The sequence below is a fragment of the Python bivittatus genome, unplaced genomic scaffold, assembly GCF_059951505.1.
Source record: "Python bivittatus isolate LINGU-HERP-01145 unplaced genomic scaffold, Pbiv_v1 ctg000340_np1212, whole genome shotgun sequence".
NCBI classification, from domain to species: domain Eukaryota; kingdom Metazoa; phylum Chordata; class Lepidosauria; order Squamata; family Pythonidae; genus Python; species Python bivittatus.
The window spans coordinates 487,421-514,406 of NW_028277056.1; the positions used below are offsets into that span (position 1 = coordinate 487,421).

The 26,986-nt window shown below is 64.3% G+C and overlaps 2 protein-coding genes across 9 annotated transcripts; one reads left to right on the top strand and one right to left on the bottom strand.

Moving 5' to 3' along the window:
* The first annotated feature begins 766 nt into the window (after positions 1-766).
* Positions 767-20,071, top strand: FHIP1B (FHF complex subunit HOOK interacting protein 1B). Of its 8 annotated transcripts, XM_088140333.1 has the most exons (14): positions 1,396-1,445; positions 1,650-1,697; positions 12,384-12,530; positions 12,646-12,938; positions 13,132-13,743; positions 14,901-15,059; positions 15,564-15,650; positions 16,028-16,195; positions 16,485-16,564; positions 16,991-17,160; positions 17,338-18,255; positions 18,831-19,009; positions 19,098-19,260; positions 19,565-20,071. In XM_088140333.1, the coding sequence occupies exons 4-14, from the start codon at positions 12,798-12,800 to the stop codon at positions 19,999-20,001; spliced, it is 3,114 nt and encodes a 1,037-aa protein (XP_087996459.1). In that variant the 5' UTR covers positions 1,396-1,445; positions 1,650-1,697; positions 12,384-12,530; positions 12,646-12,797; the 3' UTR covers positions 20,002-20,071. The 8 variants fall into 8 exon arrangements, with proteins under 8 accessions (XP_087996456.1, XP_087996454.1, XP_087996461.1 ...); XM_088140330.1 differs by lacking the exons at positions 1,396-1,445; positions 12,384-12,530 and adding an exon at positions 767-970; XM_088140328.1 differs by lacking the exon at positions 12,384-12,530 and having other exon boundaries at positions 1,367-1,445.
* Positions 20,072-20,631: 560 nt separating this feature from the next.
* CUNH11orf42 (chromosome unknown C11orf42 homolog) lies at positions 20,632-26,536 on the bottom strand. The gene is made up of 3 exons (XM_088140864.1): positions 26,465-26,536; positions 21,315-22,020; positions 20,632-20,762 (listed from the first exon to the last, which is right to left on the bottom strand). Exons 1-3 carry the CDS (start codon positions 26,534-26,536, stop codon positions 20,632-20,634), a joined length of 909 nt encoding a protein of 302 aa, XP_087996990.1.
* Positions 26,537-26,986: the final 450 nt, after the last annotated feature.

Genomic DNA, 26,986 nt, shown 5'->3' on the forward strand with positions numbered 1-26,986 from the left:
ACCCCTTTCTTAGGGACCCGGGCGTAGAACGCGCCTTGGTCGCAGCAGCCGCGTTTGGGGCGGGTGTTTCCACGGGATCGAAACCGCTTCCTGAAGACGAAGAAGACTGGAGGAATTCTCGATGGGGGGAGGAAGACGGCACAAAAGCTCCCCGTTAGGCAAAGCGGAACGCAGAGCGGCGAGGGGCGAGGGAGCCGCAGGCCGCGCCTTCCGGCGGACCCCTCCGCGCTTTCACCCGAGGGGCCGGAGCAGCTTTGCCCTGTCCCGGCACGAGCCCCGCCCCTCTTGCACAGGGGTACGGAAGGGGCGGGGCCTGCGCGGAGTGGCGTAACGCCCCTCTCAGCGCTTGGCCCCCTCCGCGGCGATGGGGCAACTGGTGGAGCAGCGGCGCGGTGAGGTCACGCTGTGGGTGCTTGCGCTAGACCGCGGGATCCGCGCGGAAGGAAGGATGGCACCTCCCCGCGCGGGTGCTTCCGCCGCCCGCAACCCCAGAAGGGCCGCTCGGCAGGAAAGGGCTGGAGCAACCGAGGCGGCGAGGCAGGGCGACGCCGCTGGCTCCGCGAAGCGCCCTGCCAAGCCCTCGCCTGGTCAGCCGGCGGTTTAGCCCCGGCTGGCAACGGCGCCCCCGTTGCAAGGATCCAGGTGACGCACTGAGCCAAGACCCCCCCCCCCGCATGGCTTAGTGCTCCGGATCTTCTGTGGATCCCGCCACTCTGCCCCGCTGAACAAACCACGGTTCCATGAGCCACGGCTTGGGTACTGCGTCAAACAGGCCCCGCCACTGGCGCGACCGATTGAATTGATAGGGCCGCCCCCCTCCAGGGACGGGGGCTCTGGGGGCGCAATCCCCGGGCAGGAACAAACGATACACGGAAGGAAGCCAGCTGCAGGAGCAGGCGACCCGGCGGGGACTCCGGTCCACTCGGCGCCAGCGCCCGGGAAAAGAGCCGGCTCTCAGCCCCTTGGAAAGGTCCGCGCCCCGAGGCCGACCGTGGGTTGGGGGCGGCGGGGGTCGTAAGGGCGGGCGCTGCCGGGGAGAAGCGGAGGGGGTCCGCAGCGCGCCTTCCAGCACTGGGGCGGGCACGTGCCGGGGGGGCCGAGGGAGGAGCCCAGGCAAGAGCCTCGGAGCCCGGGAGCCCCTCCGGGCGAGGGGGCCTGGCGGGGCGGGCTTTCCTTGCCCGCGGGAGACCCCGAGAACCGCCTCCGCAGAGCCGTCCGCGGCCGGGCCGAGTCGCGGGAAGCCCTGGATCGCGGGCCGCGGGGAGAGGCGCCCAGCGCAGCCCCTGGGCGCGTGCAGAGCGCCTCCGCCGCGTGCGGGGCGGGGCCTGCAGGTGGGGGCGGGCCGAGGCGGAGACTGCGGCGGGAGGGCTCTTCTCGGCGGGCGGGGCTTGCGCGGGCGGCGGCGCGGGGAAAATGGCGGCGGCGGCGGCGGCGGCGGCACCCAGGTAAGGCCGCCCCCCGGGCCCGGGGAGGGGCTTCGGGCCCCCGGGCGCGCCTCCCTCCCCTCCCCTGGCCGGCCTGCGAGCGGCGCGCCGGCCGGCCGGCCTTCCCGCGGCGGTGGGGATGGGGATGGGGATGCGGGCGGGCCGCCCCCGCCCCCGCCCCCCGGCCGCCCCCCGCGCCTGACCGGGTGTCTCTCCTCCCCGCAGCTGCAGCACGTGCGGGACGGGAGCTCCGCCGGCCGCCTCCCCGGACGGGTAAGCGGGAGCCGGGCCGGGGCGCGCGGGGCCTGCCGGGGGGGCCGGCGCTGCCCTCGCCCTCCGTCGCGCCAGGCGGGGCTGGAGGCGGCGCGGGGTGGGTAACCGGGCGCCCGCGGGCGGCGGCTGGCCCCGCCCTCCCGGGGCCCCGGGCTGCGCGCGCGGCGGGGCCCCCGGCCCCTCCGCCCGTCCTGCCGCCCGGAGGGAGCCGCGCGCCGCAGCCGGGCGGGAGGGGTTGGTCGGCGGGGGCGCCGCTGCCCGGCGGGGGTGCTGCGGGCCCCGGGGCAGGGAGGCGCCCAGCGGGGGGCGACGGAGCCCGGCTCGGCTTTCGGGGTCTCCCGCGACGGCCCTTCTGGGAGGGCAGGCCCCCCCCGCGGGCCCTGCGGCGGCTCTTGCTCGCGGGGCGCCGCTTCTGCCAGGGCTGCGGTCTCCCGCGGGGCTTCTCCGGGACCCCGCCGGCTGCTCCGGGCCCGACGCGGTCGCTTGGCGGGCGGCGCCCTCCTGCCCGCCGGTCCCGCGGGGCTCCCCTCCCCTCTCCCCTCTCCCCTCTCCCCTCCCCGGGGCGCTGGCTGTGCAGCCGCTGCAGTCCTCCGCCCGCAGTCGGGTGCCCGCTGCCAGGCAACAGCGGCTGCCGCGGCGTCGCCCCTGTCGGTCGTGCCCGCTCCGGCGGCAGATCTTCCCCAGGACGGGGCTAGGCATCCTCCTCTGGTGGGCCGCTCCTTGCGGGAGCCTTGGCCTCGGGGGGCCTCCGGGGGCTGCCGCAGGTGCCGCGGAGCGGGGGTCCAGCCCGGCCTGCGTTACCGCAGCCGGCCTGCCCGGACGCGCCCTCGGGGTCCGCCTGGGTCTCGCGGGGAGAGGCCTCCTCCGGCTCCCCCCGCCGCGGCTGCGTTTGCGGGCGGGGCCGAGCGACTCGCCCGCCTTGGCTCCCCCTCCCCCCCGGCGGCATGGGGGTGGTCCTCGCTCCTGCCCCGGGTCCGGCTCTGACGGGCCGGGGACGTGGAGAAGGAGCGCGGTCCCTTCCCGCGGCCAGAGAGCAGCCGGGGCGGGGGCTTGGAAGAGCGCCCCTCCGGATCAGATGCTCAGAAACAGGGTGGGGCCTGCTCCGGGGTGGCGGCGTGGAGGCGAGGGCCTGAGGTCCTGCGACCGAAGTCTGCTGCGGGGTGAGCCCAGCTTGCGGGCGGGATCCCCGGGCCGGTTCCTCCCTTTCTCTGGAGGGAGGGCTTGCTGCCCCCCCCCCGCCCTCGCCCTCCTGCCTCTGTTTCCCCTGGGTGTTGCTGTTTCCAAGGTCGACCGCCCTCCAGCAAGCGCCTTGCTAAAGAAGCTAAATTTAGCCCGGAGGCTGTGAAATGCGGCTCCGCCACCCCCTCGGCCCAAGCGGGTGGATTTCTGCGGGGCCAGGCGGGGCAGGCCGGGAGTCCTCTGTTGCGCTCAGCCCTCTCTCGCGGCCCTCCCGGGGGAATCTGTGGGTGCGAAGAGACGGAGGGCTCCACGCTCTTCCGCCTGCTTGCTGAGAAGTTGATGGGCCCTCTGTCCGCCCCCCCACTCCTGCCCTGGACTGGACTTGCCCTCCCGCAGAACCCCCGCGGGGCCCTTGCCTGGCCCCACCCTGGGAGCTTCGCCTGGCTCAGAGAGGCCCTTGCGTCTGTCTGCCCATCTGCGTGGCTGGCATAAAGGGAACGCGGGGGGGGGGGAGAAGCCAGTGGGGGGTGGGGGCCCGGCCTGGAAGCCCCCCATCTGAGACGGAGGAGAGGCACGGCCCCAGCAGAGCCTTGTGTGGAGTCCTAGGAGGGGCTTTGCCCTGCGATCTGGGCTCCTCTCATGGTGGCCGAGGACTTTCCTTGCCCCCGCCCCGACTCTTGTGGGGTTCCTCTTGGCGTGCAAGCTTCCTTGAGCTGCTCTGTCGCCAGTCGCCCTGGAGCGAGGCCTTGGCAGCCTTCCCTCCCCCTGCGTGGAGAGCTCTGCCGTCTCGGCTGCCCTCTGCTAATTCTGCTGCAGAAAAGTCCCTGCTCTCTAGGGCTCGGTTCGCGCCATGACCCACGAGCCCCGGCTGCGTTCGCTTGACCTGCTGTGCCCGAACCGAACCGTGCTGGTTCCTTCGGTAGGTCCCATCGCAAATGGCCAACCCCTCGTGGGCCAGGTCGCCGGCCAGCAGGTGCCTTGCACCAGAGAAGGGGCTCTCTTGCCCCGCGGTTGGATCTGGCCCCGGCGTTTGCCCCGGAGACTCCCCACCATTCTCACTCCGGCTTCGTTGGGTTCGTTTTGTTACATGTTCGTAAGGGCAAGTACCTCTGGTTTGACCTTGGGATCTCTGTAAAAAGAAGCTCAACCAGGATGCGGGGAGGAAAAGCCAGCCCCCCGGTGCCAGCAGAAATGCTCCCTTGGCTGGCCAAGAGGGCGTGCCCCCCAGTTCCAGCACTGGTCCCCTGGGATTGGCCCTGCCCCCACCCCCTCCCCCACCAGGGTAGCTTAGCTCCTGCTGCCTCTCGGTATGGGCGAGGGCATGAGGGGTCTCGCTGCCCAGGGTGGCGCTGGGAGGGGGCTGTGGGCCGCCTCCTCTGCTCCGTTCCTCCAGGCAAGGGGATGCGAGGGCAGGGTTGGCAGAGGCCGGTCTTCGGCCAGTGCCCGGGAGGAAGGAGGCAGCCGCAGAGTGCCTTTTCCCTTCCTCTCTGGGCAGCTCCATGTCTTGGAAAGGAGACCGCGTTGCTTGGGGGAGCCGCGGGCTCATCAAACAGCTTCTTGGGGTCCCCCCTCTTCTTTTTAGCACCTGCCTGGGGAGGGTCTCCATGTGGCGAGAGGTAGCCCAGCCGCACCCTCCCCGCCTCCAAGAAGCGTGTGGCACAGCGGGCGCTCTCTTGTCCCATCAGAATGCTTGAAACGCCCCCCCCATGATGCCTCAGCCCCATCTTAACCTGTTATCTCTTGGGCTGTGGGGCAGCGGCTGCCCCCAGTCCTGGGAACGCTTGCAGGGTTGGTCCATGTGGGGCTGCTGGTTTGCAGGGGAGGAAACGTGGGGCGCAGAGTGCCTCTAGACAGCTGTCCCTTCCCACTCCCCTGGGGAAATGGGGCTCCCCTCGTCCTGGGCTGGGCTGCCTGGCCTTCAGTGTCTGGGGTCTGTCAGGAGCCTTTATGCTGCGGTGGGCGGTGGTTTTGGGGGGCTCCTGCAACCGACCCACAGATGGAGGGTCCTCTGAGCGTCTTCATCTACCGACAGTTTCTGCCCTTTCTGCCTTGGGCGCGCGAGGGGGTGCCCTGCTTGGAGGGCAGTGGCCGCTGGAGGGGCACATGCTTCCCTGGCTGCGATGTTTCTCCAGCCCCTGCTGCTGGCCGGTTGAATTGTGTGTGTGTGGGGGGGCTTTTAGAAAGCCCCTCTGCCTCCTTCCCCTAATACTCAGTTTCTGCTTGAAGGGAGCTTTCAGGTGACTTGGGCTGAAGGGGGGACCTGCGTGATTTGGGGGGAAGCAGCTGCAGCTGGCTGAGCGGGCAGGAGACGGTCCCCGACGTGCAGCCGGGGCCACTGAGCCGTTGGCCGGCTGTCCTGGGAAGGGACACTGCTGTGGGGGCCGGGCCTGCTTACCTTCTGCCGGATTGGGTTCCCTGGACAGCCGCCCCGTGGCCTCTGGGGTGGGCTTCGGCCGGCTGAATTTGGCAGTGGCTCTGCGTGCGTGTTGGCCGGGGGAGAGCCATGTCTCCTGGCACCCCTCCGTCCCCGGCCTTACGCGTCTGGGCAACGTGATTCTCTGCCGCCGCCTTCCAAAAATAAAAAAGCCCGCGTGATGCCATCCCGGGGTGGGGGGCGTTGCTGCGGCCGCTCCTGGAACACTCTGCTTGCTCTTCTCTGCCCCCCCAGCAGAGCAAAGGGGGGCGGCTTCCAGACGGGGCCTGCCCGTCAATGGGCCCCCACTGAGCGGCATCTGCCGGCAGAAGCCCATCGCGCTGCCCCAGGGTCGGTCCCCGGCGGGTCTGGGCCGCCCTGGAGAACGGCTGCTGCCAGTGAGGCAGACTGACCTGGACGGGGGGTGCCCCTCCTGTGTCCCAGGATTTGTCTGCTTCCTGTGGAGGGAACTGCCTGCTGGTGACAAGCTGGGGAATTGGTGGGGAGCCCACCAGCGCAGGCCCTGGTGCAGTTCTGGGTGCCACAGCCCCGCTTGCCATCCGCCTTCCAGCAGACCCCAGTTTGAGAGACAGGAGTCACCTGGTGAGGGGGATGCAACCCCCTCAAGAGATGGGAGGTCTGCAGGGCCGCCTTCAAGCACCTCCCCCCCCAGATCCGCGCAGGGAAAGTCTCCTAGCCTTGAATGGAAGGGATCTTGGAGATCACCTAGTCTGGCCCCTGCAGTCCCCACCGATGCGATGCCCACCCAGCCTCTGTTTGGATGCCTACAGAGCCGCGCTGCACGTCTTGGGTTGGCTCCCTGCTGCACGGCTCTTCGAGGGAAATCTGCTTTCTGGAGCCCCTGTGAACGATCCCGCCCTGCCTTCCATACGCCAGCCCTTTCGGGGACAGCCGACACATCTCCTGGCTGCCGCCTCTTCTCCAGCCCGGGCCTCCTGCGTTTGGCTCCTGCCTCCTCTAGATGGACTCGGGTGCGTCAGTGTCCTTTCCTACCTGCAGTGCCCTCAGGACTCTAGCTGTGGTCTGACCAGCATAGAAGAGGAAGGGGCGTGGCTTGTCTTGATGCTAGGCTACGCTCCATGTGGCGCAGGATTGCGTTGGCTTTTTTTGCAGTTGCATCACGCTGTTGGCTTAGTTCAGCTGATGATTCACCAAGATGCCTGAATCCTTTTCAGATGAGCGGCTGCCCAGGACAGTATCCCTCATCGTTCACGCCTTTAACCTTTTCCCGCATAAACCTAGGGCTTTGCTGAAAGTCACCCAGCTCATTTATAAGTATGTCAAACAGCGCAGGGCCGCCAGACACTTCTTTCCAGGCCCGAACCATTGGCTGAGCTCTGAGCATTCTGGGAAAGAGGCTGCCATTTCTCACCTTGTTTTAGGTTCCTCTTTCCCGTAGGACCGCAAGGCGCTGACCGCAGCATTCCCCTTTCCGGCGCTATCTACACAACAGCCCTGTAGAGTAGACTGGGCAGAGGGGGAGCGATCAGTGCAACATCACCCGTGAACCTTTCCGCTCTGGGAGCCTGGTCACCAACCTGCGGGGGTCTGCTTAGCTAGGTCGGGGGGACGAGCACGTGTGAATTCCAGCACCCAGCTAGTTTAGTTTCAGCCCCAAAGGGTGCGTTTCTTAGGCACGCTCCCTTGCGTGCCCTGATGCCTGGGATCAGGGGAAGGTCTAGAGGGGCCCTGTGGAATTTGGCCTCCTGCACCGTTATAACCTCCCCCCAACCATGATGGAGTGGGTGGGAACAACTGTGGCCCCAGCCCTGTCCGTGGGGGTGCAGGTTCGTTACGCCACCGTGCATTTTTGCCAGCCTGGCTGCCTTTTGATCTCCGATCGCAGCTGGATTGGGTCCTCTCAGATTGTGCACAGGGAGAGCAGGCAGTTTGTGTGTGTGTGTGTGCGTGCGTGTGGCTGGTCAGCCTTGTGGGTCTCCGGAGCAGCTCCGACAAAGGAGTGAGCTGTCGTCTTTGGCCCTTTTTTCCGTTCAGGAAAGCTGGCCCAGACAGAGGACTTCCTGACTGAGCAGGAGTGACTCACAGGAGTCCTGGAACTGAAGGAACGTCCGAGGTTACCAGGCCCCGGCCCCGCTCGGGGAGGGTCCTGAACAGCGTCTGGCAGATGACCTCGGTTTGAAAGCCGCTGGCGGAGGAGGGCCCACCTGTTCCGCTGGCCAGTGGCACGCAGTCAGGATGCTCCTCCTGACGTCCAGCGTGAGCCTCCTTCCACGCGTGCCCTTCTCACCCCTTCGTTCGGGTCCTGCCCTTGGGGCAGCAGCGAGTAAGCCGTCCGCTTCCCCTCCCCTGCGTGACGTCCGAAGGCCGCTCTCTACCTCCCCTCGGCCGGCCCGGCGGACCAGGCGTCCCCGGGGCCTCCGGGGCTCTTCGGCCGCCTTTCCCTCCGGGCAGCGCTCCTCCGGACCCCTCCGATCCGTCGCTGCTCTTTCTGGCCGGCGGTGCCCAGAGCCGGCAGCGGGACGCCAAACGAGGCCTTCCGCGGTCTGGACTGTGCCGTGCGCTCCGTGAGCGCGCCCCAAGGCGGCGCCGGCCTTCGGCCCCGCTCGGCCCCGTCCCGTTGCTTTCAGCCGCTGCTTGAGCCCGCCTGGGTCTCGCGGATCTCCCCTCTCCCCTCTCCCGGCCGGAGTCGTCCTAGTCCCCGGCTGAGCAACCAGGGCCCGGGACGGAGCCGCGGGGAGTCCGTTCGGCGCTCCCCTCCGAGCCCGAGCGGAGCCATCGCGGGCCGCCTTGGGCGCGCCGTTCACCAGTTGTGAATCCATCCAGCAGTGGCGTCCCCTGACCCGCACTTTGCCGTCTACGAGGGAGAACGTTGTGAGATGCCCTGCAGAGGCTTTGCGGAGGTCCAGGCCCGCCATGTCTGTGGCGTCCCCCGATCTCCTAAGCGAGGGTGGCCTGGCCCTGGTGGCTCGCAGGAAGCCCACGCCGGCCCCTCTTAGTCATCCAGGCCGCTTGATGATTGGTTGGAAGTCCCCGCCTGGCCCGGCGAAAGGCTCGGGCTTCCTGGTTTTCTGGTCTCTGAAGGTGGGGGCGGCCTCTGCCGCGTCCTCTGGGCTTCCGGGCCTCACCGGGTCCGGCTGGGGCTTCCGGAGGATGACCAGGAGTGGTTCTTTGGTCACCTCTGCCCGTTTCCTGGGATTGATCTGCCTGGTCTCAGAGACTGGAATTTGTTAGATTTGCTGAGGTGTTTTTCTCTCTCTCAAAATTATTCTTTTCCCCCAGGGGCATAACAGTGGCCACCCACGTCTATGAGGAGAGGGACAATTTAAATCAAGTTTCTCCTCAAAGCCACGTTAAGATGTGGTTTGTAGCTTAATGTATCTTGTGAAGAAGCCATCATGGTGTGTGGTTCTGTTGAACTGTGGCTTATCCAGTGAAGCCTGGTTAAGTCAACCGCACCTTAGTGAATTGAACGAACCCCACATGTTACCCTTCCTAAGCAACGGTGTACATCTGGCCACTAAACACGGTTTGTTTATGGCTCAATAATGCCGCATTTCCATTTTTACTCTATTTATATTTGGCCTGCTCTCATGTTTTTTTAAATTTTGCAGGGCAAAAATGCTTCATAATATCCCTACAGGCAGCTGGGAGGGTTGGGGACCTGTGAACCGGGGCAGGCGGTGGCAGTGGGGTTCAAGAGGCATCTGGATGGGGGGGCTGCTCTGTTATTTGCCCCCCAGTTCCAAAGGGGAAAAGCCAAGCCCCTGTGAGGGGGGCGCGAAGGGCTGCTGGAGTGACCTAGAGAAGCCTGCTTGCCCTCAGAGGTGCCCCTCCAGGAACTGACGCGGTACCAGGGAGCCGTCAGCCTCAGCGCTATTTGATGTTCACCTCGGACGGAGGTCAACATTGCTAACTACAGTTCCCAGAAGCCACAGCCTACCCAGGCAGTTCCTAGGGATGACGGGGCTAATCAAAAGGAAGCGGACACCACCAGGTAGACTTTCCTGGCCATTGAAGGGAGGCTGACGTTGAAAGCCGCAAGTGTTGCCTTGCCGGCTGGGAGCTGATGCCAGACAGGGTCCCCCTTTCTCATCTAGGCTGGCTTCTGGGTCCAGCTGCCTCTTCCTGCACTTGCCGAGCCGCTCCCCCCGCAGCTGGTTCAGGGCAAGGCTACACCGGTGGGCTGTGAGGGCCTGGGGAAGGCCGGCCCCCCTGCTTCGCCGGGAAGGCCCTGAGGCACGCTGGCTGTCCTGCGCTTGGGTGGGCTGCACGGGCTTCGTGCTGCGGGGGCTGCTCTGCTGGGCCCTGCGGGGGCTGCTGCTGAGAGTCTGGCCACCGTCGGGGAGCTGACGGTCCTTGCGCGAGGGCCTGATCCCTCCTCGCACCGGGCAGAATGCTTTGGCTGGGGCGTCCCTGCGGGGCCTGGAAGTGCGTGCCTCCATGCCCAGCTCAACTTGATCCCGGGTGGGCGTTTTGCATGGCTTTGCCTCCAGGCAAGGCAGGGTGGGGGAGGGGGCAGTTTCTGCTGGCTTGGGCCGCCTCCGCTGCCACCTCAGGGCTCCTGGCAGTGCCCGCCAGGCTCCAGGAAAGGGCAGAGTCCAAAGAGCAGCCTGGCAGCTGCTTCCGCCTTCTCGTCCTGGCAGCGTGCCTGGAGGAGGCCTTCTCCACGTCGGAGACAGGAGGTGACCTTGGTGGGCAGCAGGGGGTACTGGTCAGCCCCCAAATGGGCTCCTGCTGGGGCGGGATGGGGTGTGCCCCGTGGGTGTCTGCCCAGCCAGGGAAAAGCCAGTGGCCGAGGAAGGGAAGGGGGCAAGTCTGCTGCTCCTGGGGTGGAGGACTGCCAAGAGGGCTGGGCGCGCTGTGGCCCCTTAAGGAGGAGTCTGTAGGGTCCCTGCTGTAGGGTCCCTGCTGCAGGAGTGCTCCCTCGTGGGCCGGCCCAGGGCGGGATGGAGAACCAACCCTGGGGGGCTGCCAGCAGCGCTGCCCCAGCACCGTTGGGCCAGTCTTGGTCCACCTTTTGTTTCTCGTGGCCTTGGGCCGTGTGTGGAAAGACCGGGGTGGCAGCGCCCCTCGGTGGCCGAGGCACAGGGCTGGCCCACAGAACGGGGAGCGCTTCTCCTTGGCTCTTATGCCCCCTGGGCGAGTTGGTTGCTGTTGGCAAGCCGTGGGCCTGGGGCTGCAGCCCACCCCGAGCCCTCTTGGGGCGGCCTGTCTGTGCCCCGCAGAGGAGATGTTCAGCCACCCCTCGCTGCTCGCTTCTTGCTGTGCGGCGGGAGCCCCCCGCTGCCCCACTGCCCGGCCATTCAGTCCTCTGTTCACATCCAGGACTGCAGTAGAAGCGGGCCTGAACGTGCGGGCGGCCGGTAAGTCAGGAGAGGTTGCCCAGCTCTCTTGCCCTGTGTTGTCGTGGGGTGCGCCTCTGGGTCTGGCTCTTGGGGATGGTCGTCGTGTCACCACAGAGTGCCCTTTTAAGGTAGCACACGTGGCTGTTTCGGTGTACGTGAGAAGCTTTCACGATCCAGCACGTGAAGGTGGATGAGGGCTGATGCTGGCGGTCTCCTCCTCGCAAAGGAAGCGCCAAGAGAGACCCGGGACTGATGGCCCCTCTTGCTCTGAAGCCCAGGGAAGAACCTGCCCCTCCCCTCCCCTCCCCTCCCCTCCTGGGCAGGCTCGGAGATGGCCCGCATGGTGAGGCCGGGAACACGGTGCTGCGCTCCTGCCATCCCTCCTTGTCTGCTGTGGGTGCCGCGGCCCTGGCTGTCCCTCTGCCTCGGCTGGCGGACATGGACCACGTCTCTCGCAACGCCCTCTGGCCGGCGTCGCCTCCGAGGCTGTGGGGAGCTCCGTCTGCCCAGTCCCTGGCTGGCGGCAGAGCTGACAGGCTTTTCTTGCAGCACCCCCCGGCTGGCGATGCCGGCCTGTTCTGGCGGATGCATGGCTGGGTCGTCTCCCCAGGCCCTCTGACTGCCCAGGACCTTGTGGGTTGAAAAGCTGGAGCCGGGCCCTCAGCCAGCCTGCTCGCTTCCCCGCTGTAGCAGCTCGGGGGCCAGGGAGCCGGACCCTCGTTGGCCCGGAGCTGGCTGTGGCTGCTGGGTCCTTGTGTCTTTAAGGTTTCCACAGAGTTTTCTTGCAGACGGGGCATGGGCCTGGGTTCTGGCAGATCTGCCTGGCGGTCGCTCTGGTGAGGCAGCCGAGGTCCTTGTCCGGAGCAGCTACGGCGGCCCCCGGGTGGGAGGTCAGGCTGTGCCCCTCGGCTCATGTGAACTCAGCTGTCTGTGAGGTTGGGGGCACTGCAGCTCCTGGAAATGCGGAGACTGATTTCTGTAACTCTTGCGCGCAGGGCCCGTTTCACGTCTTGGGGGGCAACTCTCTTGCTCCTCCAGGTGGTTTTGTGGGCGTTTTAGGAGGTCTGCCCCTCATCCAGGGATGGCCCGGCCGTGCCCTGGATGAGGGACACATTCCAGCTGGGGTGAGAGGGACGTTTCCGAACTTTGCACCCAGCTGCCAGTGAACCCTCGCACTGCCCATCTGTAGAAGGGCGTTCTGAGCTCTGATTCGGCTTGTGGTGGCACGACATTACAAAAGTGTCGAACGAGGGCCTTCTTGTGCGAGGACTGCTCAGATGGTAACTGCCCGTCGTGCGGCTTTTGCTTCCCCTTCTCCTTGGATCCGTCCCCTTTTTCCTTGGCGTCCAGAGAAGACCCCCGATTAGGGTTAGGGTTAGGGTTTGTGCCCGGGCCCTCCGGGGCGCTTGGGTACGCATGTGCTGCATGCAACCCACTGGGGGTGTGTGTCAAGCCAACTGCTGGCAATTGGCCAAGGACTTCCCAGGTGTCTCCCACGTTGCTTATTCACGCTGGCGGGGCAGCTGTGGTTCCTCCTCCGGGGCTGCTACTCAGTCAAGAACGTGCCGCCTTTGCCAGGCCAAACGGCTCGGAGGGTGCTGAGCCCTTGGCTGCCTTTGGGGACGCCCGCCGAATTTGCCCTCCATCCCTTGGGAGAGCCGTCTTCTTCCTGGGAAGCTGGTTTTCCTGCTCCCTGGCGAGGAGGGTCCGGGCACCTGGAAGGGAGGGCTGGGACCACCTGCTTCTAACCCCGACCCTCTGCTCCAGAGGGTCTCCTTTTACTCTCCTGAAGGGTCTGCAGCAAGTGCATTGCAAGGCCTCCCTCCTCTCTGGGGGTCGGGAGCAGCTCGTTTCCACCTGCAAAAGGCTCCGAATTGTTTGCCTGCCAGCTGCGCCTGCCCCTCTCCTTTACTGGTTGGTCTCCTTTCCAGAGCTCAGATTCTCCAGCCCTGGGGGCTCTTGTGCCAAGGCAGCCAGCCCGCCCGCCCGCCCCCCCACAGCCTGCATTCTCTCCTCCTTGTGTCTGCAGCTCGGCACCGCCTCTGCAGCAGCATGGCTACTCCAGCCGGTAGACTGGCAGCTTCTCCTCGCCTGCTGTGCCCCACTCAGCCTCAGGGCCACCTTTGACCTACCTGCAGCCCCCTCCCATTCCTGCCGTTCTGGTGTGGGGAGCCCCTCCCCATGGAGAAGATGAGCTGGCTCAGCAAACTGAACCCGCGGGCGGCGGCTGGGCCTCGGGCGAGCCGGGCTGCCAGCCTGCAGGGCCCGGTGATGGCGGACCCCGAAACCTGCCTGATGGTCTTCAAGAACCACTGGGCTCAGGTGAGTGGCTCAGGTGAGTGGCTTTGGGCTCAGGCGGGGGGAGCGCGGAGAGGCGGGCAGAGCCCCGGTGGCCGAAGCCGGTGCGCACGGAGCAGGGTGTGCAGGAGACCCTCCCCAAGCCAGTGCCCCCCTGGTGGTGGGTCTGGCCCTGGCGGGGAGGAGCCAAGCCCAGCCCCGCCTGCTCTCCTTGTAGGTGCTGAGGATCCTGGAGAAGCGCGGGCCCCGGATGGCCCCGGGGGCTGCTGACGACCTGAGTGCCGTGCGCAACAACACCTACCAGATGGTGACCCTGCTGGCGGAGGAGCGCCCGCGTGCCGAGATGGCCATGGGGCCCATCTTGGAGTTTGCGGTGTCGGAGAACGTGCTGGAGCACCTGCTGGGGTGGCACCTGCAGCGGGACGTCCCCGAGGAGCGCAAGGTGGAGCTGCTGAAGCTGTTCGAGATGCTGATCAGCCAGTCGCATCAGCCGCTGCTGCGCCACAAGGCCGTGCTGGCGCCTCTGCGGCGGCTGCTGGGCCTGTGTGCCGAGCCGGCCTCGCCCCTCCTGGAGAACAACCTGGTGCTGCTGCTGAACCAGCTGTGCGTCTCCGTGGCCCGGGACCCCCCGCTGCTGGAGCTCTTCTTCCACAGCCCCACGGAGCAGGCCCCGCCCAACCTGCTCCTGTTCTCCCTGCTCATCCCCTTCATCCACCACGAGGGGGTCGTGGGCCAGCAGGCGCGTGACGCGCTGCTCCTCCTCATGGCGATGTCAGCCGGCAGCCACACCGTCGCGCGGTACATCACAGAGCACTCCTACTTCTGCCCGGTAAGGGACCCGGAGGCCCTTCTCCCGACTTGCTCGGTCGCCGGCAGTTTCTTTCCTGCCAGCCGAGGGGAGGCACGGGTGCCCTTTGCCCTGCTCGTTTGGTTGGCATCCAGGTTCCTTCCAGAGCCTCTCTTGGTTTTTGCAAAGTAGGCCTTCAGCTTTTGTTCTAAATTCACGTGCTTGCGTTGCAGTACGATCTTGTAATTATTATTTAACAGCTGCCCTAAAGCGATTATGTTAATTCCTTTATTTTTTTACGCTTCTGTATGTATTTTGAGCTGAGGTTTTGGTTATATTTGTTACCCTGAGAGCTGTTGCTAAAGGGTGATTAACCAGTTTTAGAAATGAAGATAAACGTTGGGTTTAAGAATTGCAGGCTGTGGAGGAGAAGAGATTTAAAATGTCAGGCCAGAAATAGCAAAGAGCGTTGCGCGTTGCCTCTGGGCTGCTGTTCCTCTGCGGGGCTGCTGTGCCCGGTCATTTGGCAGACCCTGGTCCAGCGCCAGGAGTTGAGGGGTCGATCGGCGGGGTGGGTGCGTGGTTGCTGCTCTCCGACAGGCGGTTGGTTCTGCGCTGGCGTGGCCGAGCCTGCGTGTCGGAAGGGTGTCCGAACTGAGCGGCCTGCGGGAGGTGCTTCTTGCCAGGGGAGGCCCAGCCCACAGGGGCATTTCTGTGGTGCGCACAGAGCCGAGGTGGTGGCTGCCCGTTTGCCTGGAAGGAGATGAGGCAACCCGCAACTGGGGGAGGCCGTGTACCCCTCCCCCTCCTCCAGATGAGTGCGAAGGGGACTCCCCACTCTTGGCACACCCTGGCCTGGCCCGCACAAGCCCCGGGCACCTTCCTCCCAGAGATGGTCTGGGCCGCTTCCTGCCCAGGATGGGCAGCAGGCTCTTCCAGGCTGAGCCACCAGAGAGTCTCTCTTGGCTGGCTGGGGAATTCTGGGAGCGGGAGGTTGAGAAGCACTCCTAAATAAAGGCAGGGTAGAAATCAAATTGGTAAAAATGCGGCCGCTTCACAGGGCGGTTGGGCGTTGTCTGCACTGAGGGCAGTTTGTCCCTCCCTCTCTCCCCACGGTGACACTCCGTGCAGCCTTCTTCCATGTCCTGGTCCCGTGTAGGGGACCCCCCATTTTGACAGGAGCTCAAATCTCTGCCCAGGTCCTGGCCACGGGGCTGAGCGCCCTCTACTCCTCCCTGCCCCGCAAACTGGAAGTCCGAGGGGACGACTGGCATTTCTTGCGCCGCGAGGACTGGATCGGGGTCCCTTCGCTCGTCCTCTTCATGAACTCGCTGGAGTTCTGCAACGCAGTCATCCAGGTAAGGCTGCTGAGGGCTGGGGCAGAGGGGGATCCAGGAGCCCCTCCAAATCCAGCCCTTTCGGAGTCCAGGGGGCAAGCACAGACTCGGGGCTTCGGCTCCTGCAGGCTCCGAGCGAACGAGAGAGGTCTCTCTGCCGCCGGCTGTGCCCAAACGGGGCTAGGCACCCTCTCTGTTGGGGCGGCTTTCGCTCGGATGCTGGATTCTGTGGGCCCTCCCCCTCTAGGGTTTTACAGAGAGGTCCTGGGGCAGAACAATGAGCTGAGGGTCCCCCTGGAGTAGAGCGTCAGGGTGCCTGGAGCTGTTCTTCCGAGGAAGGCCTGTGGGTGGGGCGCTGAGATTCGGGGGGCGAGCTTTGGGAGAGGCGGCTGCCCTTCTGGGGTGCTTTGGTGAGGCCCAGGCTGGCTGAGTCGGACCTGTTGGGTGCAGCAGCCCTGAGCTCTTTCTCGTCTCTGGCCTCCGGGCCGGGCACCGCTTCCGACACCTGCCCCTTTCCCTTGGCAGGTGGCCCACCCCCTGGTCCAGAAGCAGCTGGTGGATTACATCCATAACGGGTTCCTGGTGCCAGTTATGGGCCCGGCTTTGCACAAGGTGAGAGCTCAAGCAAGGTTGGGCCTTCCTCTCTCCTCCCCTCGGAAGAGGAGCAGAATGCCACCTGGGTGAGCTGCCTTCCATGGGCCTTGTCCTCTGGCAGCAGCGGGCCAGGCCGTCCTCTGGTCGGGCACCTGCGGCTCTGAGGCTTGCGGTGCGGCAGAACGATCGATGGCCGCCGGGCTGGGGGGCCCGGGGCTGCTGTCCCCAAAGGCGGAGCTCACGAGCTGTAATACGGCGCTGCTGGCGGCCTCTGCTCAGGAGGAGACGGGCGCCGTCTTCCCCTCCCCTCCCCTCCCCTCGCTGGGTCAACGAGTCCTCCCGGCCGCAGACCTCCGCGGCGGGAGCAGCTTTGCTGAGGTGCCTCTGTCCGCCAGACGTCCATCGAGGAAATGATCGCCAGCACGGCCTACTTGGACCTCTTCCTGCGCAGCGTCAGCGAGACGGCCCTGCTGAAGACCTTCTTGCGTTTCCTGCTGCTCCACCGCCACGACAGCAGCACCATCCTCGACACGCTGGTGGCGCGGATCGCCAGCAATTCCCGGGTGAGGCAGCCAGTCTGGCGCGGGCGTGACGGGTGGCGACAGGAGGCCGCGAGGAACGCGCGACTTGGGGTCTCCCCTCAAGTTCCTCACGACCGCGGAAGGGGGGAAGCAGGCGTCCCCCTCACCGAGTCGGTCTCCGGGGAGGCTGCCTTCAAGTGGCCGCAGCTGGACTTGCCAGGACGGCTTTGTAGCTCAGGAAGGCCCCCCTGGAGGAGCGGGGCTGCTGGCCGTCAGTGGGGGGTGGGGGGGCTGCTTCATCTCATCCTGCGCCGCCTCCTTGCTCCCCCAGCTCTGCATGGTCTCCCTCAGCCTCTTCCGGACTTTGATCGGCCTCCACTGCGAGGACGTCTTGCTGCAGCTGGTGCTGAGGTACTGGGGGACTCCCTGCCGGGCAGAATCCCTCTCTGGGGGCCCTGGATGGAGGTGCTTGTTTGCCCAGGAGGCAGTGCCAGCCAGAGCTTGGGGGCTCGCCGCTGGGAGGGCCCCCTCCTGCAGTGGGGAGGGCCTGTTGCCCCTCCCCAAAGCGGGGGGGTGCAGAGCGCGCTTCTTTGTGGGGAAGGGAGGGTGGGGGGCCCTCCAGCAGTGCTGAAGCCAGAAGCTGAAGGCCTGCTGGGCATTCCTTCAGGAGGAGGGGCGGGAAAGCCTGCTCCCTCTAGAACAGCTGCCCTGCACCAGGCCCGCCTTCTGTGCATCCGCTGGGCATCTCTGGGGGAGGAGCTCCCCCTGGTGGGGCCTCTGGCACGCTGCAGATGGCGCCACTAGCGCTCTGCCCATGGGCTGCTGTCCTCCCCCCAGGTACCTGATCCCCTGCAGCCACGTCATGCTGAGCCAGAAGCGGGCAGTCAAGGAGTTGGACCTGTACGGCAAGGCCGCTGCCAAATTCCTCTCGCTGATCCCCCGCTGCTGCTGCCCGGAGAGCCTGCCCGCGCCTGAGCGGGAGGAGGAACGTGCCACCTGGTCCAAAGGTGAGGGGTCTGCTGGGGTTGTGTCCTGGAGAGGGCTGGGGGGAGGGCGCTCTCATCAGGACTTCCTGGAGCAGGCACAGCCCTCTCTTGCTGAGGAACGGGGGCTGTCCTGAGCTGCTGTGCTGGGGTCCCGGTGGAGGTGACCCTCACTGATCCTCACCTCATCTGGGCCCCCAGGCCAGGGCAGCCCCAGCGTGGACTCCTCCTCCGTGGTGACCCTCCCCAGGCCCTCCACGCCGTCTCGCATCTCCTTCTTCACCCGCCAGTCCAGTGTCAGCACTGAGGCCCCGAGTCCCACGCCCCGGTCTCCAGGGACGCCCACTGGGAGCCCCGGTCACCGTCCTGGGAGATGGGAGGAGGTCTCGGAATTGGAAGGGAACTACCTGGAATACCTGAGGGATGCGCGGCTCAACATCGACCACTGCGTCTGGGCCTGCCGCGTCTGGTCGGCCCCCTACGATGGGGAGGAGCCTGGTGCCGGCAGCTTAGCTCCGCCTCCGGACGCCGCCTCGGCAGCCAACGCGTCCGTCCACCCCAGGGCTGGCCCGCTGGACCCTGCGCCCGCCTCCCCCCGGACTAAAAAGCGGGGGGCAAGCCTAGAAGAGGCCCCTGTCAGCCTGCCGCCCAGCACTCCCCCACCTCCGGACACCAAAGACAAGAGCGCGCTGCTTAACGGGGCCCACGTGGACACGGGCTTCAAGAAGGTCCGCTGGTGCCCCCAGGAGAGCCCGTTGGAGAACGGCTCGGTCCCGGCCCCCGGCCCTTGGGAGAGCACGCCCTGCCTGGACTTGCTTGCGGACGAGGTGCTGAGCCAGGCCCCCCTGGAGAACGGAGGGCCGTTAGCGGTTGAGAAGTTCCACCTGGAGCTGTGCCAGCTGGAAGACGAGATGGCGAATGGGGGCCAAGCCGAGGAAGCCGCTGTGTCAGGCCCCCCCGCCGAGCCCGACCCACTCTCCCACGAGGAAGAGGAGGCCTACTGCCACTTTTCCTCCTACCCCGAGGGCACCGCAGCAGCCCAGCCAGCTGACCCCCTGGCCCAGATCATCAGCAGCCCTCCCCGGACCTCGGGGCAGCCTCCCAGCCAGCCGTTCACCGGTGAGTTTCTCCAGGAGCCCAGGGTCATCCTTTCCCTTCTGCAAGCTGGCCTCGTGCCGGGGACCCGGCCTGTCCGTCACGTTGGCGTCCCGGGGAAGACCCTCGTAAACCTTTGGGTGCTTACGAGCTGTTTAGGTTTCTTTTTAACTGTTCTTGCTTTTTTAACGTAAGCCGCTGCGCAGAGTCATCTGGAGTCGGGTGGCCTCTCGGTACACTCTAGTTACAGTGGTTCCCGGCCAAGGCAGTAGAGTGAAGTGGAGGGGGGGAGTCCTCCCCCTCTCAGGCTGCCTTTCCGAGTCCAGCACGGGCCTTCTGAGAGGCAGGATCAGCACCCCTCCTGCCCCCGGGCCTTCTGTTAGCCTGGAGAGTCTGGGACTGCCCACCCCACGTGTGCCCTCCGATGTCCTGGGCTCTGCTGTACGGCTGGCTGTTCTGGAGGCCCTGGGAGCTTCTGGGGGGTGGGATCCCGGTGCTCCTTCCTTCCCCGATTCAGTGGGGGGGCGGGGGGTGTTCTGCTGCTGCTGTAGCAGCCCAGGGGCTCAGCCCGCCTGCCTGATCGCAGGCTTTGTCCACAGGCCCCTTCCTGGGCATCCTCTTGGCCAAGCTGGAGAACATGCTGCAGAATTCCCTCTACGTGAACTTCCTGCTCACGGGGCTCCTCGCTCAGCTGGCCTGCTACCCACAGCCCCTCCTGCGCTCCTTCCTGCTCAACACCAACATGGTCTTCCAGCCCAGCGTCAAATCCCTCCTCCAGGTAGCCCTGCGATGGGTGGGGCGTTGGGGAGCACCACCGAGGCCCCTCCCTGCAAAGAGGGCTGAGGGGTCCTGCTTCTCTCCCGCAGGTCCTGGGCTCCGTGAAGAACAAAATCGAGGGCTTTGCAGCCAGCCAGGAGGACTTCCCATCTCTGCTGTTCAAGGCCAAGAGGTTCCTGATTGCGCGTGGCAAGCCGGACTGCTCCGACGCCCCGAACAGCGTGCCCTCCCTGCGCCGCTCCGAGGCCCTTGGTGAGCCATGTGGGGCGTGGCCGGGAGAGGCCAGCCAACTTGTGGGGAGAAGGCGTGGCCCAGGCGCTGGCCGTGGCTCCCTGCTTTGGTCTCTTGCGCGTGGAGGGGTGGCCGGGGCGGGAGGGGGCTCCTTGGAATGGCTGCGGTTGCTTGCGCGAGGGCAGGGAGGGCATGGCACCCCAGCAGCCAGGGCGAGGAGGAGGGCCGCCCCAGAGGTTCAGCCTTTGGCTGCGGACCCCGAAGCTGCCTGGGACCCAGCGCCCCTGGCCAGTCTTGACCCGCGTCCACTCTCCTGCCAGTGAAGAGCCGGAAGCCGACCATCGGGGAGCTGATCATGCGTCACACCAACAGCCCGACGCGGGCGCGCCAGGCCGCCCAGCTGGCCCTCCAGCACGTGCGCGAGGGCCAGGTGCTGCAGGCCCTGTCGGGGGGCGCCCTCTTCCGCAGCTCCGCAGAGAAGCAGGGCGAGGCCCTGCGGGTGAAGAACGCCGTCTACTGCGCGGTCATCTTCAGCGAGTTCCTCAAGGAGTTGGCTGCCATTGCCCAGGCTCACGCCGTCACCTCGCCCTTCCTGCTGGAGCCCCCGGTGGAGTGACAGTCTGGGGTGCCCTCGCCCTGGCATCTCACCGCCCCGGCTTCGCCTGCCGGGCCCGCTGGGGCGGGGTGCGGTGCCCTGCAGGGAGGCCCCCCTTTTTAAAGCTCCTTACCAGGACATGGACCTTTTTAATTTATTGGGAATGAATGTTTTTTTCTGGAGAACTTGTTTGTGGCAATATATATATATATATAGATATATATATATATAAAAGAAGCTGTCTCTGTCTCTCCTCCGCGGCATGTCTGTGCGCTGCAAGGGAGCCGCCCCCTGCTGTGCCCGTCCAGATGTGGACTCCTTGGGCAGTGAGGTCCTGATGCCCAGCGCTGCTCTTTGCCCTTCTCCCTTCCTCTGCGCCCGGGGCTCTGGTAGGGGCATCTTTCCTTAAGCAAAGCCGGGGAGCCTTGTGCTCCTTTGCGGGGGTCTCCTTTCCCTGCGGGGGCGGGCGCCTCAAGCTCCCCGCATGAGGTAGGCCGAACAAGCCTTTGGGCAGCCATGGTGTGGAAGGTGCCCCCGGTGCCAGGTTGCCAAGGACCCGAGGCAGGGAAGCATCTCGCAGGGTGGGCGCTCGGGGCTGGCCCTCTCTTTGGATTGGCAGAGCCAGACCGTTGTCTTCTGGGGTGGTCTCGGGGGGGCGGGGAGTTGCCACCTGCCCTGCTTAAGAAAAATCCACTGCCGTGGTCCCCTGCCTGGAGAACCGCCCCCCGCCAGGCCAGAGTCTCAGCATTGCTGCGTGCAAACGAGGCGCTTTATTGCGGGCGTGGCTGCTGCCGGCGTCACTCTTCCGTGTCGCTCTCGGCCACGATGCCCTGCAGGAGCGGCAGGGACATGGAGTGCCTCTCGGGGTCGGCCAGGCTGCTGCAGGAGGGCCCCAGCCTGGCCCGCCGCTGCTTGAACGGCCACTTCCCTGGTGGAGACGCAGGACAAGGGGGTCGTTGTGGCAGCGCCCCAGGGCCCCCGGGGGCCGCCCCTCCCAGGAATGCCCGGGTCCTCCTCCTCCTGCTGCTGAGGACAGGCGCGGGGAGGCTCTGCGTAGGCTCTTCCTAAGCATGCGGGTGGGCAGCTGCTGGAGCAAGGGGGGCGTGGGGGGGCCCTCTCCCTTGGTGGCGAGGGGCAGAGGGCAGGAAGGGGGAGAGCCCAGCGGGCAGGCCTGCTCCCGGCCCCGTCGCCCGCTCCCAGGCAGGCCGCGCCAGGAAGGCCCCTTTCGGCTCCAGGGAGACCGTTGAGCAAGAGGGAAGGGGAGGTGGCCCTGCAGGCAGCCGGGATGGCAGCGCCCTCGTGCCCTGGCGTCCCAGAGGAGGATCGCATAGCTGAAGCGTGTCTGGGAGCTCGGTGAGCCTTTGGGAGTTCTAAGATCTGGGGAAAACAGACCCTCCTGGGCTTAACTTTTGGAGGTCCAAAAGCCCAGTGCCCCCATCCCCTGGGGAGGAGAAGTGGGGGCAGCGTCCCCCGTTCTCACCTGCGACTCTCCGCAGGGGCCTGCCCAGGGCCCTCCATCGCTTGCGGAGGGCTGTGCCGTCTCTCGGCAGGGGGGGCTCCAGAGGCCTGGCTGGGGGAGAGGCCTCCAGCACTGCCATCCTCACCCACGCGGCCCGGGCGGGCAGGGTGTGGCCCATGGGCTTTTGGGAGCCCAGCACACCTTTGTGGCTGAGGGCGAACTTGAGGCAGGAGAAGGCTACGGGGAGAGGCTGCTCCTGGAGGAAGTGGCGGTGCTCGGCCCCCTGGGTGACAGCCAGCGACAGGCTGCTGGCGTAGAAGACCTCGTAAACCACATAGATGCTGCTCTGGGAGCGCAGCCATGGCAGGTCGGGGCGCAGGGCCACCGCCCCAGGACGCAGCACCAGGAAGGCGACCTTTTTATGGACGCCAGCCATGCTGAGGCGGATGTGCCGCAGGGCCCCGTCTACCAGCCGCGTCTCCTCGTAGCGGGATTCGCCCCTCACCCGGGCACTGTACTCGCGGGTGCAGTGGGTCAGCTCCCGCGTGGCGGTGCCCCCGGGCAGCAGTTTCTCCAGGGGCCCAATGGGCACCAGGCAGCGCCGCCTGCGCAGGAGGTTCTGTCCCAGCTGCGGCTTTTTGATCAGCACCGTCAGGAGGTCGTAGGAGGCGGCATCTTCCAGGAAGGGGACCGGTATGACGGTGGGCCCAAAGCGCTCCTCGATGACCTGCCAGGGAGACCAAAGGGAGAGGGCGTCACGGGGAGGGGGCCTGCCCTGCCCTGCCCTGCCCTGCCCTGCCCTGCCCTGCCCTGCCTTCTGCAACCTGGGCAGCTGAAGGGTTGCTTGTGCTCCAAGGAAGTCCCTCTCTTCTGCATGCACACTGGAAGTCTTAGCATGGGCCCCGGGCCCGGGGGGGGAGGGAGGCAGAACGGGGGGTGGGTGGGTGGGTGGGCAGGGTCAGCCCCCTCTGGACAAGGGCCTACTTGGCTTTGTCCCTTTCAGGAGAAGTAGCCATCTCTGAACTGCGCAGGGGCAGAGTGGGCCAGAGCAGACCCTTTCCCAATAAAAAGGGTCCTGTCAACAGCGGGGTGGGTTAGAGGAGAACGTGGAAGAACTGCCTCCGTTCAATATTATACTTCCCCAAACCCCTCTGTTCCCCTGATGCCATCTGGAACAGGGTGGAAGAGCTTGAAACGGCAACGAAAAATGAGCCAAGCCACCCGAATGCCTCCTTGTGGGGCACCCAAACCAACCAAATTCCCCTCTCACACACTGCTGCGGAGAAAGGGTGCAAATGAAAGGAATTCCCAGCAAAATGGGCATTTTCAAAAGGGTCTTGGAGTTTTATTGCACTAAAAAGCCTTGATGGAGGACACTGGTGGTCTTCCTGAAGAAAAAACTGGGTCTGTAGATCCATTTGCTGAGAAATGTTTGCCTAGAATGGAGAACAGAACATGGCTCCGTGAGCGATGCACATCTTACAGCATCGCACACCCTCAGTCCTGCACGACGGAACCTCCGGTTGGTTTCCTGCCTCTGAGGCGGCCTGCCTGACCGTTCTCCAAAAGGCCGAGGTTTTCCTGGAACGAGCGGCAGAGCGTAATTTACGTGGAAGACCAGCGGCCACTGTTCGAAGGCTGGCTTGCCCCGCAGGGATCGGGTCTGGATTCCTTGGGAACGGGCTTCTGCCCTCTCTGGCCTCTTCCGGTGGCTTCTGGAGTAAACGTGGCATTACAAGTACTGAAGAGTGGTGTGCTGGAGTGCCCTTTCTTGCCCTTCTCTAAGCCGTGCCGCTCTTTTCTTCCAGCACTCCAGCTTTTGCACCCTCGGGCCAAGCAGAAGTGGCTTTGGGTTGCTGAAGTGTGCTGCCAGCGAGCCGAGCCCCAGGTCACCCCCTCGTGGCCCGCCTCCCGCCCTTCCTGGATTCTTCCTTTCTCCTTATCCTTGGTCCTCCCTTCTTGACTTGCCCTGGTCTTGGCCGACAGAGGCGCTTTGCGTCGTCCTTCATCCGTCTGCACCCCCCACCCGAAGTGTGCGAGTTCCTGCTTGCTGTCCTCTCAGGAGCAAGCCAGCCTTCTTCCTTCCTTTAAGGGCTCTTTTCAGCTTTACTTCTGGGTCATGCAGCGGTGCACGTCTCACATTTGGCCTTTCCGTTCGGTTCCAGCTGTGAAGCCGTGGAAGAGCCACTGTGGACTCCACCCGGAGGTGTTCAGAACAAGCTTTTCCCCAGGGTGGTCTAAGGCAGTGTTTCTCAACCTTGGCAACTTTGAGATGTGTGGACCTCAACTCCCAGACTTCCCCAGCCGGCCTGAGTTCTGGGAGTTGAAGCCCACGCACCTTGAAGCTGCCAAGGTGGAGAATCACTGGTCTGAGGGTTCCTGCCCTGGGCAGCAGGTTGGACCAGGAGACCTTCCAACCTGAGGATTCTGAGGTCCTTCTGCCATTCTTAGGGTATATGCTCTGCAGTTAAGCAGATGTGGGGTCAGTGTGTGTTCTCTATGCTACTCTAAATCACTTCACTTCTCCAGACTCAGTTCTTATAGTAAAAACTTGTGCAGGGGAAGAGTTCCTCAAAAAATGATCAGGTGTTGGGATGCTCCCATTTGCCTGAATTTGGCATGATGTAGTGAATAAAGAACATTTTAAATTTTCCTTGCACTGTACATGACCTGCCCTACATTTGCTATCTGATTTCACGCCCTGCTGTCTGTTCTGAAACCTGCCTGCTTGTGCGGCCCTTTTCTCTCCCTGTACGGCTCTGTTTTTATAAGATCTTAGAATCAGAACGATGGCTCGGTAACTTGAACATCGTCTTACACCTCCCTTTTTTCAGGAAGGTATGCAAATCTTTTCTGATCTCTAGGTCCCGTAGCCTCGCTCCATATTCGTTGACTGAGCTTCTAGCCCCACCTCGGAGGAGGGACATGGACAAACTGGAGCTTGTTCAGAGGAGAGCAACCAAGATGATGAGGGCCTGGAAGAAAAAAAGGGGAGCAGCTGAAGGCCTTGGAGATGTTCAGCCTGGAGAAGGGAAGACTGCCATGAAGAGGTGACCACTGCGTTTGAGCCTCTGAAGGGCTGCCCCATAGAACATGGGGCAGAGTGGCTTAGTGTCCTTGCAGAAGGCAGGTCAAGGGCTTAAATTAGGAGGCTGAAGGTTTCGTTTGGGCTTCAGGAAAGCTTTCCTGTTCAGCAAGGGAACAAACTTCACTGGGAGTGGGTGGACTCTCCTTTGCTGGAGGTGTTTCAACCGAGCATCGGTGCCAAGGATGCGGGATCATGGGTTTTTGCTTTTTCCTCTTCAGCTTTCTGAAAAATGAAACCGTTGGCATGTCTTCTGAGGAATTTTTGGGACCTTACAGGCTTGGCCGAGTGGGTTTTCCAACAGATGTCTGGGCTGCTAAAGTCTCCTGTTCTTTCTTACGTCTTTCCTGTCCGAAAGGTCTGTAATCTGCTCCAGGACAGTATTTTTCCAGATCTTCTGCAGGACTTGGCAGTCTAAACCACTTCCAGAACAGGATCCTTCTGGATTTCCCTCTCTCGTTTTCTTATCCCAATGCTCTTGACTTGACCCATATACTCAAAGGTCTACATACCTGTTGGATACTCTGTGCACTCGTACAGAGAGACTTGAGTAGCTGGGACACGCAACCATTCCCTTCCTGTATTTACACGCTCGTTCCTGGGCACCTCCACACCTGACCCACCTTCAAAGCGCAGCCCCAGACTTGGTGTCCTGCCACTCTCCCGGCTCTCCTCTCCCTCCGCTACGGGATTCAGCTTAAAGCCTTCCCAGCTCCCCCGAGGCACAACCCATTCCTTGCCAGGCGCTGCCCCCACCTCACTCTTCACCTTCCCGCTCTTCCCAGCCACGTCCTTTGCAAACACCTCCGCAGCTCTTCGTCATCCCTTGCAGGGTCCCAAGGTATGTCTGTTCAAATGCCAGCCGGGTGCCCAGGAAGGCACACCTCGCCTGATAGGCTCGCTGGCTGATCGGCCACCGGGGGGGGGGGGGAGCCTCCAATCCCCACCATCCCCAGCACCCGTCCTTCCTCCCTGCTTAGTCCCTCTTCAGGGGCCTGGAAACCTCAGAGCAGGGGCGGAGGAGCTGGAATCTGTTCCAGAGCTCCAGCTCCTCTCTCGGGTCCCCTCCCTCCCCACCTCTTCGTGCCCTGCTCCTGGCTGCCTGCTCCCTGTGCGCAATTCAAGCATTTCCCATCTTCCTTGGCAGTTGGGAGCGGACAGTTTTTTCTCTTGGCCATCCGCCTTCTCTTTAGAGGGGGTGGAATGGGCAGTCAGCTCGTGGGTAGTTCTTGCTCTGTTCAGAATGGAAAACATGGCACGTCCCCTGCGGGACACAAGAGTAGCTCCCTCGGTCTCCGCATCCTTCTGAGCGGCAACGGCGACAACGGTGTGCACCTCGGCCCCCTGCCAAATCCCTGCTTGCTCTTCCTGTGCACTTGCTCGCATCCACGAGATCTACTTGTGGAAATTCCATGCTCCAGTGAGTGACCTGGGCGGGGGGTCTCAACATCTCTGACCCAAACTTTTAATGGTTTCAATGGTGCAACCGTATCTACCCAGTTTTCTTGGCATCAATTACTATTTGGAGGTGGTTTCCCACTGTCTTATTCCAGGTTGGATGTGGAATTCTTCCTCTTGGGTGGGTCACCTTGCCTCACGTCTGCAGAGTCCACCTGAGTTAGGGTTAGGGCTGAGCTACGGACTGCTTTCCACTGGTGGGGGGCTCGTGATCGGGCTTGAGGGTCATCACCTATTGACCAGGGACCCTGGCTGGTGGTCAGGCAGGAACAGCAGCCAGTAGATCAGCTTGACTCAAACTGGATATTAGTCTGGAGAAACAGTCTTTCTTTCCACCCCAGGATCTTGTCATTTTATATTGCGAACACATTTCTCTCTCTCTCTCTGAATTGATAGGAGACACTAATCCATTTTAGTTAGCTCAGATATGACCAAATGACCCCAAGTGTCCAGGGCCCTCAACTGGAGGAGGGCTCTCCTTGGAACTTCCTCCTGCAGCTGATGGTCCCCCTCCCCGGTCCGGCCAAGCGCTTGTGGGGGACCCGCTTTGCCCCTGCCCCTGCAGCCCGGGCTGGCCAGGTAGCCCTCTGAGGCGCTGCCCTTCCAAATGCCAGCTCCACCCTCTCACCTTGTCCCGGATCAGCTCCCAGTTGGCATCCGCCTCGCTGATCTCGAGACTCTGGGTCTGTCCACTGTCCATCTTGCCTGCTGCGGGACAAAGCCTTAAGGGATCTGGCTGCTGCTGGTGGTGCTGGGGGGGCATAAGGGAAACGAGGGGAGAGAGGGGGTGAGTTGGGGAGGGAGGAGGTGTCTTCCCAGGGCCTTGGAGGCAGCAGCGCCAGGAGCAACAGCAGCAGAAGGCAAGGCCGGCTTGTGAGGTCACAAACGGTGGTCTGCCTGCATCACCCTGAGGAGTGGGGGGAGGGGGGGAAGAGGAGGAGGAGGAGGAGAGCAGCGCCCCTCCTGTGTCCGGGGGGGGGGGGGAGGGCGGGGGCTGCAGCCACAAAGTCTGGGAGCCAATGAGGAAGGAGAGTCAGCCCTGTGAGGTAGGCAGATCAGGAAACCGACTCCACAGAATGGCTGGAGCTCTATTGATTGATATTGACTTTAGTGACAGGCCCTTGAAAGACAGACTGTGTTTGCCCTCCCC